Source organism: Aquila chrysaetos, chromosome 1 (assembly GCF_900496995.4).
Source record: "Aquila chrysaetos chrysaetos chromosome 1, bAquChr1.4, whole genome shotgun sequence".
In the NCBI taxonomy this organism is placed as follows: Eukaryota; Metazoa; Chordata; class Aves; order Accipitriformes; family Accipitridae; genus Aquila; species Aquila chrysaetos.
The window spans coordinates 17627437-17648767 of NC_044004.1; the positions used below are offsets into that span (position 1 = coordinate 17627437).

The following is a 21331-nucleotide window of genomic DNA, read 5'->3' on the forward strand; positions in this document are numbered from 1 at the left end:
AGAATTTTTAAGTTATGACAGATACTTTCAGTCTGGCCTGAGCCCATAGAGGTTAATCAAAAGATTCCTAGACAATGTTTGAGAAAATAATAGTCTTAAGTACATAAATAAATACAGAAGCAAGGTCACAACTAATTCTTTAATTATACTAGAATTTTGGCCTTGTAATCTTCTATATTTCCTCAGGGAAAGCCTCAATTGAGAGACAACAGGCATCTTGACCACAGTAAGGGTCACAAGTCTGTAGTCTGTGTTGTATAAGCCCTGAGGATTTCTCCAGAATTACTGAATTTGCTTAGCTAAGTCTAACCATTTTTGTGCTATCTGTATATGAATAACATATTAAATTTCAGTCATCCATAAATGAAAGCAAACACACAAATACATCCTGCGTGTAGTCAACTTCCTCCCTGGCAGTAATGAATTAATTACAGAAATCTTAAAAAGTCACAAATGCAAAACATGGTCTGGATACATTTCTGGATAAATATGTGACAACAGAGAGTAACAGCATCATATTCTAGAAGACGAGCAGACAAGATGTCATTGCCTACATTTAGATAGTATATTTCGGAGTGTCATGGTTTAGGCCCAGCCAGGAACTAAGTACCACAAAGCCGCTTGCTCTCTCCTCCCCTCACCCTGGTGGGATGGGGAGGAGAGTTGGAAGAAAAAGGTAAAAAACTCGTGGGTTGAGATGAGGACAGTTTAATAGGACAACATAAAGAGAGAAGAAATAATAATAGCAATAATACTAATAAAAGAGTATACAAAGTGAGTGATGCACAATGCAATTGCTCACCACCTGGAACCAATGCCCAGCCCATTCCCGAGCCATGATCCCTCCTGCTCCCAGCCAGCTCCCCCAGCTTATATACTGAGCATGATATCATATGGTATGAAATACCCTCTTGGCTAGTTTGGGTCAGCTATCCTGGCTGTGTCCCTTCCCAGCTTCTTGTGAAAATTAACTCTATCACAGCTGAACTCAGGACGTTGGGCCTTAGATTACATACTGTTAATTCTTCTCCATTATTTTTAACCATTTTTCCTTTGAAACAGAAATAGTTACAGGATACCAAGCAGTTCCTTCTCCCCACTAACTAAAATAATTCTATAAACCTTTCTTAACTGTTCAGGAGACAGACTGCCATGGAACGTAGCAAAGCTGAACTACGTAAGCATGCGGACCACACTCGAACGAGACAAAATAGTGCGTGGCAATACTGGATAAAATTGTTAGGCTATAATAGAACAGGAATGCATATAAAATATAGAGGCTGTTAATATGTTTTGGAGGGTTTTTAAGGACTTTGTTTAGCTGCTTAAAAGTAGTCGTTCATGATAAAGCAGAACTCATAGCATGCTTAATACTTTTCCTTAACATTGAGCTATTCGCAAAGCCCCAGAGCCACTTTGAGTCAGGAAAAGGAGACAGAGTAACCAGCAGCCTAAAAAACAGGAAAAAGAACCTTCCTAGAGATGAGAAAAAGGACCCAATGAGAGAGAAGAAGATCCCAGACCCAAATATTACTGTTGGACTAGACAATGGTGTGAGGGGCAGGAACTTAGACTGTAAGGGTACAACTGCCCAGGGGTTTTAGTATTTGGGTCCCTCTGTAGAGGCACCCAGCTTCAGCTGTCTGAATTTGTGCACCATAGATAGAGTAAATAATGCTTTTTATTTTGAAGGCCTTGATTAGAGATTCTGCTTTGGGGAACCTAGGGTCAAGCCTGAGGGAACAAGAAGCACCCGAGGGTTAGCGTGTGTGCGAGGAGTTGAAAGGGGCACCCATCGGCTCACTGGAGTCACCCGTTGTGAAGGGACTCCAGTCCTAGCAGTTAAAGTCTCAGATGGTGCGTGCGCGACTCCTTGATTGGTGTGTGGATGCTCGGGAGCGGCTTCTTCCTTAACAAGAGATAAAAACTACAAGGAGAAGGTTAATTTTGCCCATGGGTTTAGAATGACCAGTAATTAGTTTGGGCAATTCTTCAATTAACTAGGTCAGATGTTGATGATTGCATTTCTGCGTTTCATTCCACCAGCAAAACATGAACATCCAGCCTTTCTGACTCCAAGACTTCCACTCTTAATGATTAAGGTTATCTAGTAAATCAGCCCTGCCTGTCTCATATTATGTGTGTTAAGGCTAACGGTGGAATTTGGGTTCCTTGAAAGTGTGACTTCATCATAGAGATTTCCCAGATTCCACTGACCATTAGACCATCACCAACATCTTAAGTGAGTTATCTAAAAGAATGGAAGAAACTGGCCTCCCTGCTCTACTATTCCTACACTTCTGTTCAATAGTGGCTAGAACCACAATGAAGAATTTTGACTTGAAAATGCATGCCCTTAAATTTAATCTTCAAGCTTGAGTGCTGAAACTGATTCCTCACTATCTTAACCTTCTTAAGAGATTTAATTTTTAGAGGGCTGCTGCTCTGTACTTTATGAAATTTAAGTCCCTCACACATGCTTTTCACTCCCTACCAAATATAACTACTATATTCCCATTCCAGATACCTCATTTAAGAGACTGGAGTTATGCGAGATGAATCTGGGACTTTATGTGCTGGAAGAAAAAATACTGAAAAATTATTTCAGCATCTGTACTTTGTGGGTGTACACACTGCTGGCTAATGTGGTATAAACCTCTTTACAATTGTGCTGATAAACAGCTTTTTAAAGCAGCTCTAAAACGGATCAGTTTGGCAATATAGACAATTACTTTCAAATTAAAAGAGCGCTAGATTACTCTTGAGTTACTAGCATAATACCAATGGCTACTGCCTCCTTAGAGTTCTCCAAAACTGAATGTATTGGGAAACATTGTACTGATTTTACAGCAACTGAGAGGTGTATGACAGGTTGGTAAAAACACTATTACACACATACACTGGAACATTAACAGTGCAGTGAATATGAGTGCATCTTACTAGTCTTATTTTATCCTCCAAATGCTGTAAATCTAAATGGCATTTCCCTTCTCCTTTTCTTTATGGTGTTGTAAAATAACAAAAAAGAAAACATTCAACTGCACTTCATCGGTGAAGACATAGCTAAAGCATTCAAACCAAAAAAGACTCTTCTATCTTCCTACAGTGTTAAACAATACTCTTGTAGGAACCTATCATAATGAAAACAATGGTTCTAGCAGGTTGCTTACTAGCTGAATTAGGAAGTGAGAGAGTTTGGTATGGAAGGTGAGGAGTGACTACAATAAGAAGAATCAAAGGCAAAAGATCATAAGTGCTCTTCCTTCAGGCCCAAGCTAGTGGGCACAAAGCCCTCCTGACAGAGAAAGGGCTAAAAGAAAAAAAAAAGAAACACAAGAATGAGAAAAGGCCCGGGGGCGGCGGGGGGGGGGGGGGGGGGGGGGATATGCCAAACAGGGTAATCCTAGCAGCACCCTAAACAAAGCAGGGAAGGAGACAAGTTTCGAGTGCTCATTAGCTGGCTAGAGACTCACTGAGGCCGGGTGACTGCATCCTCTCCTTTTCACTAGTAGTGGTAGTATCTTATCTTCATGAGCTGGTGAATTTGTTTCTATGAATGCTGTCTTGTCTCCTTCCCAAGCAGACCAGAGCAGAGTGGGGTATCTAAACATGTCGGCCTTGAAAGGGTCTCTTTTAAAGCAAAGGACAGAGAAATTATTAAAAGTAAGTTCAGTTATTGAAAGAAATGGCTCTGTATCCCTTAGCCTCCTCTGTCACTGTAACTATACATATTAGAAATTAAAACCAACTCCCGTAATTTATTAATTAATACTCTAAGAAGTATCTTTTGTTCTATCTAACACTGCATAAGGAAGAATGTCTTTTAATTAAGGTACAGGCCTAGGTTATGATTAGCTACAGTGCTGATCCAATTTTACACCTATGCTGATTTCAGCTGAATGATACTGCTGTAACATATGATCAGGGACCTCATGAACTAAGCCTCTATCTCTCCTTGTGTCCTCTGTGGCTTCCTGAAAGCACAAGAATAATTTTATGCATCCAACTAGTTGCACCAACTGTTGATAACATTACCCATTTATGTGTTCATATGAGAGGAGCCTTAAAAAATTGGCACTCCAAACATCCAGAAGTGTTTCAGAACCTAAAGTTACAAAAATATCTTTAAAATCACAAGGAAAAGGTTTGTTTTTTTCAATTTGCCTTATGATTTTTTAGTCTTCCAGGTGAGCCTTCAGCACCTTGCAAAATCACAAGCTAAAGTAATTTATTACCCTCTGAAATGAAAGCTCAGCTCCAGCTGAAATAACTTTGTTTTCAAAAGGTGGAGTTGTGGGGAGAAATACCAAAAGTTTCTTTTGTGAGCTTTCAGATTACACAGCCTACTACCATCCATACATTAGAAAAATGCTATAAAGTACATTTCTTTTTATAAGAAATATATACAGTTCATGGATCATTTATCCAATCACTGTGACAGTGCATTAAAATGACCTTGAATCAACACAGACCAACAGAGTGTTGACTGTCACTTACAAAACAATAAAAATACATTATTTCAAGCCTTTTCATTGTCAGCAAGTTACTAAAAATATTTTTCCAAAATTTCCCAACCCTCAAACTTCTATCTATCCATGCATAGCAGGCATTGATAACAAATTAACAAAGTCAGAGAGGCAGAGTTCAGGGCCAACTTACATTCAATGGCGTTCAGAAGCTCACAGTCAGAGCTAAAAACAGAGCTCACAGTGCCAGCCTCTCACTGAAAACAGTATGTCTGCTTTTAGCTCTGGAAAATATAACCAGAAACTAATGAGCTTTGAGGATGCAAGTTCTATGAAAAGACACATGAGATGTCCCAGCATCACGCTGCAAATGCATGCAACTCACTTGAGATAGCCTTAGCTCAAGTTCAGAAAGCTCCATCAGCTCTCACCTGTGTTGGCCACAACAACCCAAGCTGTTTTCCACAGCTGGCTTCAGAAGTGCTGCATTGCTTGTGTCCTGCACCAGAATTAATCCTAATTACTGTACTAAAAAAGGATTTTGCTTCAGGAGATTCTCTTCTAGTGCAGGGTCACTCTAAATTCTTTCATCCGTTGCTCCCACCGTGTTACTAAAGTCTTTCAGATCCCACGGGGTGGGCGGTGCACAGCACAGAGGTAGCCAATAGCTCTTAATGAAATCTGCTTGTGTTTAGGTGATCTGATGTCTCTTGGGCAGAAACTCACTATGCAATGTCTCACCCTCCTGAATGTCCCACAGTATCCATAGTATTTGTGGTTTTCCTTATCTAGAGATTCACACTAGAAGAGAGGAAGTTGATCTTAAATTCTTAAAATGTGAACATATTGACATATTGCCCTTTTTCCTACATATACCATGTATTACAGTCAGTCCAAAAATACATTGAGATACTAAAATGTATCAGGAAACTATAAGCATAAAATGTATACAGGTTTCTAATCTCTTTTGGCATGTTTTTTGCCTCTTTCTGCCACTCCCTGTGGGTTTTTTCCACTTTTAGTTTAAATTTTATACAAGAAATCCCACAGGCACATTTATTCATTCCCATTTTTTACTTTTTTATTTTTCTGCCTAGTGCGGTGCAATACTGAACATAGAAAACCTTAGTTTAGTGGCCTGTGTATTGCACTTGATCTCTCAAGTGCAATCGAACATAAAATTAGCCCTGGCCTAAATTTTATGAAAGAGACATCCAGCTGTCCCTCATTTTTATTTTACAGTTTCTAATAAGCTAAGCAGAATAATTGTCAGGCAACCTAAGAATTCGGAAAGTAAAACTATATTGCAAGAATGTTTCCACAAGCCAAGCAGGTGCTAAAAAAGGCACCAATACCACATCCCAACAATTTCAGCAAAGCAAAAATATACTATAGAACCATAAAAGTTAATTCTACACAGAGACTCCTCTGCTGGGAAACTCACACGCAGTTTATTACTGAAATTTCTTCTGGAACTGTTCTATAAAATCTACTCAACTCTAATCCCTTCTCTTCACACTGGTCACAAATCCACCTGCTATGACTCTGGTTATAAGCTGTGCCTCCTCAGCATCTCAAGAAACAGGTCTTCCTGGACAGTCATGGAAATATTAAAGATTCCTCCAGTTCTGACACGGAAATTTTGCAAGAAACTGGTTGTTCTGAAACACAGCTACCACAGCAAGAGGTCAGAGGAGGCCACTAGTAATTACTGCAAGGAAACGATGAGAAAAACCTTACGTGTTTCATTCTCAGAAGGATGTTTCCTGCATACAAGGGATGGGATTCATCTCACCTAACACCATCCATTTCATCATTACACATCTAATCTCGGTTAGTCAATGGAGAAAGACAGGTGCCTCCAAAGGACAATGTTTCCTTTTCCAATAAAAGTGCCTAAATCACGTGATAGAAGTGAATTGCTTCAGGTGTTTGGTTGTTTTGTTATTGTTTCTTCTGCACACCCAACTTCCCAGCTCTTCCTTCTTCTATAGAGCTGAGACAGAGTCACATACAGAGGGAAGAGACAAGTTTTAATTCTCAGAGGCTGAAACGGATTAATTTTCCTGTTTCTTTGTTCTCTGGCGTTTCTCTCCATCCTGCACTAATGTCTCACTTAATACTGTCTTCATTTTTGTATGCCCACTTAGTGTTGGTTTAGCAACACTTTACAAACCAAAACAGATATTTGGCATAGAGATATCATGCCTATCTGCTTTGATGCAGGGTTTTGGAAAAAGAAGCTTTTTTCCCCAAACTGAATGCAGTTTATTTTGTCTTCCATCTATATTTCTTTTTTATTTCTATCTTGTTTAGGTATTTATGATTCTCTTTGAGTTAGTATCACCTGTTAATTTTAATATGGTTTTTATTTTTACTTCCAGATCATTACTTAATATGTGAAATACTGCAAGCTCTAACCCAGAACTTTGTAGCATCTGCCTCCTTACAATATGATGTTATAAACCTTTTGTTTACGGTTCCTGATTCATGTTGTATCTTATCTGCCGAAACTCTTTTCTACATAACTTTGAAATAATTTTGCAAAACTTAAATATCAAAAGCACTATTATTTTTTGTAGATTTTGTATGCAATTAAAAACTAGAATAAATAGAATCAGTCAGCATGACATTTACATGAAATACATTTCTATTTCTTTGTTCTCCCTGAGGTGAATCAGATTCATCCTGAGCATATTTATCAGGTTAAGCTGTATTCAAATGCTGTCAGAGAGGATCACATTATTTTTCAGTAGAAGTTAAATTAGGTAAATTTCTGTCTATTAAAACCCACAGAACTACATGAAAACACTTTAAAAGATTATGCTTATTCATTGATAAAGTAAATCAACACACACATGTGGACAAGCAGAAAGGTCAAATTGTTTGATTTCAGAGTATTTTCTGTTCATCTTTTGTAATCTCTGTCTTGGTGAAATTCTTGCATAACTTCTTAAGATCTCAAATATCCCATAAGTCTTTGGTTTTTACATTCTTGGATGAGTTCAAACCCATCTTATGAAGCTGTTTCAGATAGGTAACATGCAAGGAATAGGAGATTTGTTCCACACAAGCCACATTTATATCTATGCCCTCTGTCCATTTTAAGGTCATTGTAGTCCAGGTGAATTTTTAGTGCATAAGTCAACAATTCTGTGTTAATAGAAGGAATAAAAAGGCCTTATTTCCACGTAATTCACTGATAATTTAGCTGTCTGGTTTTTGTTACATATCTAAAACTTACAGGAGAGCTTGATAGGTTTATACTCCAGAAGTTGGATCTCTATTATGCTTCAAAAATATGAACTACTGCACCTCATTAACCAGATCTAAATACAGTGGCGACAAAATTCATTTGACAAATTAACACTCAATTTTGTGCAAATGTTTCATTACACCCCAGATTTTTCAAGATCTTTAAGGAGTCTAAAATTGCAGACGTATGTTCAGTGCTTTCAAAGGGTTAGGTTTTTTTTTTTTATGATTCTAGATATTTATCTGAAACTTTATTGTTCCAAAATATCTTTTAAAATCTTGTTATATAGATTATAATAAAGCAACATTGTCCAATTTTACCATAAATGCAGTAAACAAACAAATTAATCAAGTAAATTCTCACTTGATTCCTGTTTTTCAAAGTACTTCCTTACTTTAAATGCAGTAGAATTTGGAAATCTTACAAATATAAACTGTAGAATCATTCATTTAATTACAGCCCAGGGTGAAATGGATTTTCCCAACCAAATACATCTTTTTGTGGAGACAAAGATTATAATTTATTTAAAACACAATGTTTATTGCAGGTTTTGCCTTTGATTCAGATCTGTCATGACCACAGATAAAATGAGGCCTGTTTCTTCCTAATCCAGACTAATGCATTATACAGATTGGATCAAATTCTTACTCTCCTGTAGTTTGCAGGTGAAATTCTGATAGAAGAATTTTTAAAGTTTAAAAATATTTCTTTATATGTTCTACATACTTTGCTAACTAAGAAAAGAAACCATCAAAACCCTCAGGTATCCATGAATTAATAATACCAGTTTCTACTACTGCAGGCACCAAAATTTAAGTTCTTTGCTGCTGTAAGCAAATTCAATAGTGGGAATACATGTGAACATTTCACAGACCCTCTACCGCTACTATGTTAACAAAAGGGTTGTCACTTTTTTCTTCCCAGTTTATTATGTATACACTTTTAAAAAAGAAAAGCACAGTATTCTAGGGGCTGTGGAGATTTCAGTTGCCTTGCAGTTTTCTTATTCTAATAATACGCAGTTCATACTCTTATTTTGTTATGACTAAATATATTCTCTACTCAGAGAAAACAGTCAGTTTTCAGAATAGACATCATGAAGAGTCTCTAGAGCACTACTAGCAGCTATCCTACTGAAAACATGTATTAAAATTTTGAAAAATAAATTCATATCAAAAGTAATAGTTGAGTACAGGAGTTGCAGAACAACTTCACAAACGCAGTGGTAAAAAGACAGATAAAGTTCAGTGTAGATAAATGTGATATAATGTACTTTAAAGGAGCAAACCTGAATTTTCCATACACACTGACAGAATCTGAAATTGCTCAGGAAAGAAATCTTGGAGCTGTAAAATATACAATGAAGACAGCAGTCAAGACAGCTAGATAACAGGACTTCTAAGCAACAAATGCAGAACAAATCAAAAAACCTCTTTATATCACAACCGTAAGTCTATGATTCACCCACATCTTTGTATACAGCATGCAGTTATGGTTCACCCCTCTCTCCTGCCCTTAAGCAGAGTCTAACTGAACTGAAAAAAGGTATACTAAAAAGCTACAAGAATAATCAATCATGATAAAAGCTTCCATGCAAGAAGTAACACAATAAAGCATGACTCTCCAACTCTGAAAGAGACACGGCTAATAACGGAACATGAGGTAACTTTGTTAGAGATTAAAACACTGGGATTTAGGTGTTCACTGGTGTGCCATTTGTGTAAACTCCCATTACAGTCCACCAACAGAGATCCAGTTAGTACAGCTGACGGAGACCTGAGAGCAATTCTGCTCACTGAGGTAGACACTGAGGTCCTGACTCACCTACCTCATCTCAGAGATCTGGTGCCATTTAAGATGCCATAGGCACCTGAAACATCCACACAGGAGTTGACAAATATGCCACAGGCTTTGCAGGGTGACTATGCTTTTCCGGAATTAGGCAGATAATGCTCAAATCCCAAATGAAACTAGTTTTAGATAGTTCATGAAGCTGAGTTCAGTCCCTAATGGTTCGTCTACCAAATTACTCTCTAGGCTCTACTGATTCCATTGGCAGCTTGGACATATAGTACACATGAAGAACGCTAAATTAAAGTATCCTAATCTCAAACTGAACCTCATCTGTGCCATCCCTACAGTCAAAAGTAAAATGGAAAATGTAAATACCAAATGATAACTCATCACCTTTTTCAATATATGCACTACAAAACAGCTAGGAGGTGGCAGGTTAAAAGAAATAGAAGACAGTGTCACGTCCCAAAGTTGGAGCGACTCAGGTTCGTGGATTTCCTTTGTCAGAATTAAGGTGAAACAACACCAGGGGAGTTCAAACAACAATCAACATTTATTCAACCTAGATAACCTTGCCCAAGTACATGTGAACTTATTGATATGAACCTCACAACATGCCATTAAGCCACTGTTTGAAAAGACAAGGGAGGTGTAGAAAAAGAAATGGAAAAAGGAACATGAAACTCTATCAGAAGGAGAGCCCTCCCGTTGAGTCACAAGGTTCAGAGCAGAACCCCTTGCTTTCTGGACTCCTTCTCAAAGAGGAGCCCAGGGGCGGCTAGATCCACTCCTAGTTCTCAGAATTGGTCAACGGTTTATGTTTAAAAGGATGAGGTGTAGGGACTGTGGAAAAGAGAGAAGAAAAAGAGGGAGGGAGAGAAAGAGAGAAAGAAAAGAAAGAAAGAGAGAAGGAAAGGGTTTCACCAGTCCTGGGTCCAGCGTTGGTCCAGCCAGCGTAGAGATCCAGTTCTGGAGGGCGCGCGCTGAGAACTCGTTCTCCCTTCTTTTATAGCGTGTTAGTCGATGGTCTCGACATGCGCAGTCCCATTCCCGGGGTTCTCTGGAATCGGTCGGAGAGCTTTGGGGGGGGGGGTTCATCGCAGAGTTGCCTCTCTTTTTCTGCTGGCATGACCACTTAAGATAGAAGCACAGTCCCATCCTCCGTGGGGCCTCCTCCTCCAGGCGCATATGCTGTGCTCCTTCTCCTGGTCACTTAAGATAAGGAATTGTGGCTTTGGAGAAGCTCGGTCCCACCCTCCGTGGGGCCCTCTCCTCCAGCCACATTGTCCTGTTCACAAAACTCCAGCATTTTTACAGAGGCTGTTTTCTCCACCAAAGTTCTTTAATGAATGCTTGAGACACTGACTATAATTTGTCAGACCATCACAAGTATATCATCGTATATTCAACCAAGTACAGAATTCCTGTCACACTGTTAACTGTTAGCCTGTAACACTAAAAGATCACATGGATTCAAGAAGTGATTGGACAAATTTATTGAAGAAAAATCCAGTCAGGGCTATTAAGTACTAAGATACTTTGGCAGTCTCTGGAAAACTCGCACAAATCACTGGAGGCAGGGAGAATACACAAGTGCACTAGAGGCATGCCATATTCCTGTAACTCTCTGGGCACCATTAGAGACAAGCTACTGGCTCAGATGGACCTCAGCATACAGTGTTTTTTAAAAGATATGTTTCTTTCAGTTTCTCTCCTCCCTTTCAAAGTAGTATCACAGGAGCCAGGAAAAGGGCTACATGATAACACACATCATAATGCTACACTATTACTCATGTACCTATGTAATTTTTACCTAGTGGAGCTAGACTGAATACAGCCACTACTCACATTCCTATTTCATGAAGACATTCTTATTAAGCATATGCATATTAAGCATATCCCGGACACTTCCTGAGATTGCATCAATGATCACAAACCCAAGAAAATTTAACCACCACTTATCGACAGAAAAAGTGGAAACAGTCTGGGAAATTTAAATTGGTCTGAATAAACTGAGCAAGTCTCTGAGCAATCTGATCTAGTTGAAGATGTTCCTGCTCATTGCAGGGGGGTTGGACTAGATGACCTTTAAAGGTCCCTTCCAACCCAAACCATTCTATGATTCCATCGTAAGGGCCTAGTCCAAATATTAATACTTATGCTAATTTTTAATTATGCTTTAATTTTTAAGCATTAAAATTTAAAGCTTTAAGCCCCACAGGTCTCTGACAGCATCAGGTTTATATCGTGAATGACTACACTGGATGACCAAGAGGCACTTGGCACTACTGCGACTGGACTATACTCCCTGGCCACACCCTGGCTGCATTCACACATCCGGGTGCACATGTGGGCAGGGAGCTATACTGTTCTCCAGTACAGATTCCTTATCTTGAAAATCAGGGGACAAGGACTGTAAGGTGCATTGCCAAGTGCAATGTCCTGTAGTTTTGAGACAATTCATTATTTTTATGAACACTTAAGCATTGTAAAAACATTTAAAAGTACCAGCTATAGTTCTTAACAGCCCTGTTATCAAATTCTAGTAGTTCTCTCCTCGTGAATGAAAAAAGCAAAATATTCAACTGTAATCTCATATTTACATCTAAAGGTAGCTCTTATATAACTCTCTAACTGTCAGTGCATAGTCACAGCCAAATGCTGTAGCTTGCAAAGAGAATTAAAACAGAAGACTTCGCTGGTAGTAACCTGTTTTAAGTTAAAACTGTTTAAGTGCTTAAAGGCCAAATCATACAAAGTTCTGAATGACAATTACATTTAAAAGGTACAATCTTACTTCAGATTAATTTCACTGAGTTCATTAACTTAAGAAAAAAATCCCTACTTGAAAAGTCAGTTTGTAGTTTCGTTATGAAATAAAGGCAGTACTTCCTCAGTAATAGGGGTATGTGTGTTCTGCTGCCTCGGAGCCCTTTGGAAGACAAGTGAATAAACATTAAGTAAAATGCTAAGTCTGAACCAGCACAGCCGAGCCTGAGCTGCGGTGCCCCACTGGGAGGCAGGATAAATTAACTCAGTCTTGGTACTGGACTAATACATTCACACACTTCCTGATGGCTTTAAGCACAAGCAAGGAAAACTTGCATGCTTATCTGTTCCTACTAAAAGCACAGGTTAAGTGGTCTTCAGCACCACATCAAGACAGCCTGTAGCGTACAGGCAGGAAAAACAGGAAGTGAATTGTTCCAGTGAGACAGCTACTGTGTGTAAGATCGGACTGTAGAGGTGGCAACAGAGATAGTTCTACCTCTGTGTAACAGCTGTTTTAATGAGACATAAACACTCTTCCACCTAATGAAGTCGGGACTTCAGGGGAAAGATAACAGGATACTTTATGGAAAAAAATATTTCATATACCATACAAAATGCTGAAGTGCTCAAAAGCCTAAATACACAGCTTTAGAATACTTAAGTGAGAATGTCTTAAGCTGAGTTGGCATTGACTTCTAACTTGAGTATAATTTTCTGAACTGTAAAATATTGGCATCTACATACTGGTTAAAGAAAATGTTAGGAGAAATGTACAGTTATAGTGTCACTGAAAAGGGTACTTTTATACATTATCCACAAATAAAAGAGAGAATATGAAAAAACGATAACCTTGCAATTTTCCTTTGTGCAATTAATGGATCACAAGATATTTTGTTACCTATTGCCTGTAATGTGCGTAGTAATGAAACATACAACATTTTGTATATAAGCATTAACTAGAGTTCCTTGAAAAAGTGACTTTAATTTAGTATATAGTTTCCATTATAAAGTAGCTTTGAGTTGTCGATTACTAAGGCTGTCAGATTTTCTGCAAACTTGGTATAGTCAGTGACAAATTTGTGTGGTAAGAAGGTAATTCCAATACATAGATGTCATTCTTATACCTTGAATTAATTTCAATGACAATTTCTAGCCATCCAAATAATAAGATTCTGGCTTACTTCTTAACAGAAATAGTGGCTTTAATATTGCTTTTGACTAGTTGATCAACACGATTGCACATGAATTTTATGATCCAGGAGTTCCCTTTTAGTTCTGTAAGGAAAATATAGTGATGACAAGTTCGAGAAATCTTAGTCTGCACATTTTTGTCAGCCAGTAGGCAAAAATAATGCTCGCTTTGAAATCTTGATAGAAAATTGTACATAAAAATCATGAAAGCAAAGACATCAAGTAAAGCACACGGGGATATTGATAGCTGACTTTGTTAGTCTTGTTAGTACATAATGTAAGCAGCTTTATAAAAAGATTCTTTCTCTTTGCCTACATGGAAACCAGTTTTTATATTCCTTGCCCAAAGGAAAAAAGTTGTTGCTCCAAAAGCATGATGCTAGTTTTTACGCTGTTCCATTTTGCTTCATTTCTGTAGAATACTGAATACCTCTCTAGAGAACCGAGATCAAAAAGCCTCAAGCACACAGGAGAGCTCTGGTAGCATAACAACTAACTGCACATCAGCTGAGCCACTCTAAGCATTGGTTACTGAGTACTGTTAACACATCACAGTAAATGAGGTCAATAAACTTAGCTTAAACTATGTGAAAAAGGCAACATATTTCAACTAGAGACACGAGTAGACAACAGGAATGCTCTGTCACAGTTGCTCAGCTGATAGGTGCTTCTGGAGTAAGCCATTAGCATTTGATCGTATTTCATTCCTAAACCTATCAGCCATTTTTTTAAATGGCAGATAAACCAGGAAAGGTTAAAAGATCTAATACACAGCCATGCTGCAAAACACTGGAGTGGCATAAACAGTCTATGACCTCACACACGTACCAGGCCACTTGCTAATTCTGTAAATTTCCACCCATAGAGTGAAGCTAACAGAACGAAATACGAGCATGTATCTCATACGCTTCTGTTCAAAAGTCAGACATCCTTCCTTAAATAACTAATGAAAGTGGGTTTTGCTTATCTGGCTAATTTTCCACTGAAGCTTTATTTAATAATGTTCATATTTTATACCCTACTGACTGAGCTGAGGGGCAATAAACCTCATGGTGACTGGCGGTGATAAGCAGCCAGAGTCTGTGAAATTTTCAACTGCTCCACATAGAGTCATTAAAGAACATCCGCCTATGCTGCTGCTTCTAGAAGAGGAACACACTTGCTCCCCTTTGACACTTCTTTCCCCTGAAGGAAAAAAAGGTTCTTAATTGTGTTTTACCAGCAATTAACTTTTCCCTGCATTGGCACTCTCTTCCTCTATTAAGACTCACAGTATCCAACATACATACACAAAATTCTTGCCAAACTGCTTGTTTTTTTGACTAACAATCTACTTGACCAGAAATACTGCAATTTAAAACGTGCTTCTTACAACAAGGCTCCCAAATTCCCAATATAGAGTCAGATGAACCCCTAGGGAAAACGAGTTTGAGGGTAACTATCCACTATCATTAAAAACATTCCTCCATTGGTATCCAGGAATTTGTCTCTTAAGAAGGACACAGAACCATTTTGTAGCTTAGGTAGCTCTCTGATCACCAGGTAATGTCACCATCCTAGTTATTTGTATTCGGCTTGGTTCCAGAACAGCAGGTTTGGTTTGAGCCCCACTGGCAGAGAGGTCTGAAAAGAAGCCTAAATAACATGGATATCTGCAGTGTATCTAGCTCTTGCCAGCCCTGCCCGCACTGCCTTTTCAATGAAAGCTGATCCACTCTCCTCAACACTCCTCTGCAATAGTTCATTTGTATTTTTCACCCTATCTCAAGTAAAAAGGACTGTCCTGAGAATTGATTAGCACACAAAAATCCTGTAATAGCCAATCGATGTTCGAAATCTGTAGCTTGAGGCAGCAGGGAGTGACACCCAAAGTGTCTTGTAAAAGTCACCATGCATTTTAAACTCCATGTTATTGCTAAACAGATCAGAAATACTAACAACCGGCAAGCACAAAACAGCATGCCAAGGGTCCAATGTCCAATGGAGAAGTCTAAACTTAATTACTGGTACAGAGTCATGTGTGCTGCTACAATCATAAGAATACACCAATCTCAAGTTCCTGTTAATTTGAATGCACTGGTGTTGCAGAAAGGTACCTACCAACTAAATGTGTGATTCATGTATGTGAATAACTACACATGGACATTCCCATTTGCAAGCAGAATGTTTCTCTTTTAATTTCTGTAAGTTCATAAACCAAAGCATAGCTCATCTGGAAATAGCTGCAATGTTATCTGATTTTAAGGTCAAAATTCAGAAGGCCTAGGCAGCTCTCATCCAAACTCACTCATCTTACCAGGGCCTTTAAACTTTTTACCTGCATCCACAGGAACAAAAAATTTCAGTTTGTACTTTTTAATATACCCTTTTTTTTTACATATATATTTTTCAGATGAAACCTGGTTGTCCCACATATTAATTTAGCACTACGAGCAGAGGCTTTAAAAGCAATACCTAAACTGTACAATTAATAATACAACCCTGCCATATTTTTATTGGTGTACTTCAAATGTGGGCAGACAGATGTCTAATGGTAAACAAGGATCTGTGGCCACTTCTACCTTGAAATGCAAAGGCCACCTCACTTTTGCAGAAAGAGGAGGCAGAGCAGAACAGGGAGCCTGACTGAGCTTACAAGTATGTTCATTGGTTTTGCTCATTGTGATAGCTTGACGTGGAAGAACAATGTACGTTCTACACGCCAACAGTGGAAAAGTCAATCTTTGTGAGAAGGGCCAGGCATCTAAAAATACTGATAAATGGACTACAAAAAGCAGTAGCTTGCTGCCCAAAGCAAACAAAACATTTCTAAAGGTTTCTATTTTTGCTGCCACAGCCAAAAAAGTGCAGAACAGAAAAATGCACGACTAAAGGTATGAAAACTTACTATATTCTACCTCTCCAAAAGCAGAAGTAGTAGGGCAGTAGAATGGGAGGAGCTTTCAGGATCTGTGTCCTGTTTACCTGTGGGGATTCCCTGTACCAACCCATGTCTTACAATGTAATCAGCACTTCATGCAATGATGGAAAACTTGATCACCTCACCAAGTTTGGTTCTGCTGTTGATGCCTTTGCATACCCCTCCTTTGCTTTTGAGAGTAGGAGGCAGCCACTACTGACTATGTACCAAAGAAACAGAATGTAAATCAAGCTCTGTATCCTACACCTAATGTAAATATTTTATATTCATTTCTCCTGGCACAATGGGGAGTGGATAAGTACTTAGATCATTATCTCCCCATCGATGAAAATCTAACATCGCTGGGACAAGAATTTGCAGCTGTGTAACAACAGACAGCAGTACTGCATACTAGGTTAGAAATGGAAAAGGAAAGCAGTACAGGCAATTTAAAGTTAGTAGGGATTTTATTATAATTATCCTGACTGTAATATAGCCAAGAAAACAGTGATTCAAAAAGGAGCTCTCAAAGTTCCTAGGCCAAAAATTATTATAACAAATTTTCTGAATAGCCATTTTTCAGCTAATCTGGTCTCAGATTTTGCTTCTGTTTGCTGTTGGTACAGCATTAGTCTACCAAGAATTTAGAAGTGAAAGCTTATGATTAAAATTCCAATTCTACCATGAGTTCTCTATAAATGTAGTGTTATTGCAGAGAAAATTGGTTCTTAAAGGCCACATTCCAAAACAGAATTATTTGGCTTTTCAGAAGTACTTTTTGAGCTTCAGGTATAAATCATCTTTATTTCAGATGACTGAAAAGTATCCAGAGGGGAAATTCTATTAAAAGTAAAGAAATCACTCCACCCACATTTTAACAGTAGAAATTTAGCAAAAGCATCTGAAAAAAACCACTGCAATAAAATTTTGCCATAATCCTTTGCATTGGGGTGATTCCCCCCGCCCCCTTCTGCTGCTAAAATAGCAGAACTTTCTTCCCCAACCCAAAGACAAGCTTTATAAAGTTTATAAAGTAATAAAAGAGTTTTCAGAAAGGAATGTGATATTTTTTCCTGAAAATTTAGTTGAGATTAGAGAAACTTTAAAAAGAATCACTTTATATAAAAAGGAAAGCACAAAAATCTCTACAGAAAATGAGTTTAGCTTGAGAGTTGAAAATTTTAAACAAGTGTTTCTTTGCACAGATCTCATCAATATGCTCTAGGTCTGCTGTTGAGAAATGGATCGCCCAGAAAGAGGGAGCTGGTCATTCCTCAACTCTTGTTACTGTGAAATATAAGCTATCAATTAATAGCTCTCCAGCTATGGCTTTTCTATTAGAAAAGGTAATACTGTGATTTTTTTGAGTGATACTTATGGACAAATTTTACTTAGTGTGCAAAATTGATCAAAGATAGCAAGTGAGTACTAGACAGAAAACAAGGGAACAACTCAGGACATCTCAATCTAATTTACAGTCATCCTTCATGTACACTTCACTGTGTTTGAGGAATCAGGAATGTTATCAATAAACTGAAAGTGCTTCTCTCTAAGAATTTTTTTACAGACTTCATTGCTCAAACATCTATGTTCAAAATCAAAAAAATGTGATGTTTATGTGGATAGTTTTCTTTCCATTACTACAGAATGAAAATGTACCTTGAAGAGTAATATGTGCATTCATGGGCAAAAAGTAAGGATCTGATTGTTGACAAATACTGTTACACAAACATACAATCAAAAGGACCGGTAAAGAAAGTACTGGTAGAGTACAGTAAGTATAATATAGCAAGTATGTGTGTAAATATAGGTAGCACCTGTGTATGTATTCATATATGATATACATTATCACAGTCATCATTAGATGAGAATGGCAATGTAACTAGTAAGCCATTCTAACTTGAACATCTTAATGATTTCCTATTTGACCTGTATTTTCAGTCAGTCTTTTTTTATTGCTAAAATGTCTTTACCAATTGCAGTGAGGTTACAGAACATGTAAAAGCTGGATTACTAAACAAGGGTAGGAAATAGGTTTTTCTCACTGACAAAGGTGCAGCATAAAAATAGGTTAAAAGATAACTGCCACTCCTACAGATTTTCTCGTATTTCTTAACATGGTGTGGAAAATGTTCAAAATATTTTGTAGTGTAGCTCAGTATTGACTAAAAGTTTTACTACAATATACTACGTAATTTAGTCCTGCCTCTTTTCCAACTCCTGCCTTTCACGAATGTCATTTAAAGTATCTCGACTGAGGCACATCAGGAACAATTAAGTACAAGACAACAAGTAATACTGTACTTTAGTACCACAGTTCGGCTGCAGCTTTGCAATAATATTATTCGAGAACCTATAAAACGCAAATTAATTGCCGCCTTCGTAATTGAGGAAAAAAGCGGATACCGCCAATCCCTCCGAGCAGCACAACGATAAACCCTGTCTTCGCAGAGCTTGAGCTCTTCTCGCTATTGTTGCACGCTAATTAGAGCGGTTAAGTGGGAGGCGTCGATCGTCAGCCACAAAGGCAACCCGCTAAGGTTGGTCTGTAGCACCCGCGGGGGAACTGTTTGAAAGGAAGTTTGCACGCACCGATGTTTTCAGCAACCGCCTTGTAGGAGAGGACCGGTTTTCCTTCCCTCCTTTCAGTCAGGGGCCATCAGAGGAGGCAGCTCTGAGGCAGCTCTGAGCCAGCCCCGCCGCCCCCGGCCAGGGCAGCCTCACCTCTCCGGGAAGGCTGCAACAGCGAGACCTACCTTAGTGAGCTGGGCAATCTTCTTGCACATTTTCATGTGCATTTCCTTATTGCATCCCTCTGCCGAGCTGCTGCGAGCGGCTTTAGATCCATTGCAAGTCCCAGGCTGATGAATCTTGTTTATGCCAGAGGCCATTAGGCTTGAAATATTTTAATCAAGTCTGTGTACGCTCCGGGTAGTGCGATCCTGTTCCTGCTGCTGGCCTCCCCCGGCGCGCTGCGCGCGTTCAAACCCCCATAGCGCCGGAGGAACTTCAGCCCCAGCCAGGGCAAGCTCCGGCCGCCGCCGCTCTCCCTTCTGTGCAGATGTCCCAATCCTTCAGCAGAACACCCAGGCGAGGAGGCAGACAACAGCATGTGCAAGCATCCTGATTGGGATTTTTTTTTTCCCTCCCCTTCTCTTCAAATGGTTGAGCTTCCGCCAGGAGAAGATGCCAGCGGCTGGATGCTACAAATTCCCCACAGGAGACGCTGAGCCAGCCATACAGGCAGCAGCAGAGACGTTGCTGGGGATCTGTTATAGAGATAGCCTGCAGATTAAATCATGTTGCCTTCTTGGGCTGCCAAAGGATTGCAGAGGTCATCAGAGAAGACGGTGTTGGCACCTTTCATAAGCTGTTATTTTGGCAATCCTCTCTAAGTCCGGACGGGCCCATAAAGTGCTGAAGAAAACCTTGTTCAATTTTTGCTGCTGTGCTGAAAGCAGAATGGAGCAGTTCCTCTAGCTAAGAGGCACACTTGAGCACAGCTGAGCCTGGGAGCAGTGTCCAGGACCCGATCTGCCTGCCTTACCCAAAGGGACTGGTCAGTTCTCCTCAGTTACACTAAAGGCATTGGAAAGGTGCCAGAAGAAAACTGACAATATTACAGTTTTGTTTTTTTTTTTTCATTTGCAAGCCGTTCCCTCTCTTCAAAGAGACCAGGCTTGTACATGTAAAAATAAATAAGAGGACAGAAAAGGCAGAAAAAAAGGACACAAGAGGCAAGCTATTAAGATAATGGGATTTTTAAAGAATGCTTCAGTAAAGCATTATGCAAGAAGAAAATGGTTAGCGGACATGTTTAAACAAGTCTAGAAAAGGAAGGGGAAGGAGGAGAGGTCAAAGTAGGGTGAAGTCAGAGAGGTGGAGAAGAGGAAAAGGGGAAAAGAACAGGTAAGAGAAGCTGAGAGCTGCTCGACACCCCTTTGATGTGTCACTGCAGCCAGTACAAGAGACCCCATGGCGCAGGCCGAGGGCCCCGTCTCAGCTCCCGCTGGCTTGCAGCCAGCCAGAGGGGGCATGAGGCTGCTTCTTATCCCCTGCCCCAAGCAGGTAAGGCAGCTTTCCTCTCTCACCTCCTGGCAGTACTTTCCATCCTTCTTGGGCAAGAAGCTTCCACTTTGCTAGTGGTGGGTTTGAAAAAGAGCTTCCTCAGGACTATCAGAATTGGGAAGGAGGATTATCTGGTGTCAGCTAAGGGCAGGGTAGAAGGAAAAAGGGAGAATCCTCAGCAAAAAGGGAAATCCTCGGTGAGAGCAAAAAGAGATAAAGCACTGTTAAGAATAAACACTCCAAGAGGAAAAAGATCAGGGCAGAAGAATGCCTGAAAGCAGTGGGGAGAAAGAGGAGTGAGAAGATCTAGTAACAGAAGACCTTGGGATGGAGAAACCAAACACTTTAATTGCTGGGAGAAAAGGAGGGGCTTTAAATCTCTAGAGGCAGAAAGAATCTTTACTCCAGGAGCAAGAGGAATTGAAAACTGACTGAGAAACACAGTGTAGGAGAAGGGAAAGGCCAGGAAGGAAAACAAAGATGGTCACAGTTGCTGGGAGATGCTAAGCAGGGAAGAGAAGTTTAGCCCAGACAGAACATTAATAAAAGGTAAGAAACACAGCCTCGCACACAGGAATGACTAAATATAGTTTCTTCATTCACTGGCATTAGTGTCCAAGATGCAGCTGCCTGTGACTGAAACTTTTTCTATCACTAGGGCATAAGTACATGCCGCTGTCGATTGGCTGGTATCTGATAAGACATGTACCCACACTCAAGTTTAACTCAGTTAATATGGTTATAATATCTTCTCTGCATGGTCATCAATTTGAGACAAAAAGTGTGGGAACTTAATTATATGTAAAATTTTGAGAAAATTGACAAGCTTATTAGGACAATCAAGAGAACACAAAGGGCTAGAGCAATTTCCTAGCAACTTGTTTC

At 39.3% G+C, this 21331-nt stretch overlaps 1 protein-coding gene across 1 annotated transcript in view; it reads right to left on the bottom strand.

Moving 5' to 3' along the window:
- Positions 1-19586, bottom strand: part of FAM184B (family with sequence similarity 184 member B) — a 48968-nt gene extending 29382 nt beyond the window's left edge. Inside the window, 1 exon segment of the mRNA XM_030026252.2 lies at positions 19135-19586. Within this exon segment, the coding sequence (XP_029882112.1) occupies positions 19135-19269 (135 nt within the window). The 5' untranslated portion in view covers positions 19270-19586.
- Positions 19587-21331: the final 1745 nt, after the last annotated feature.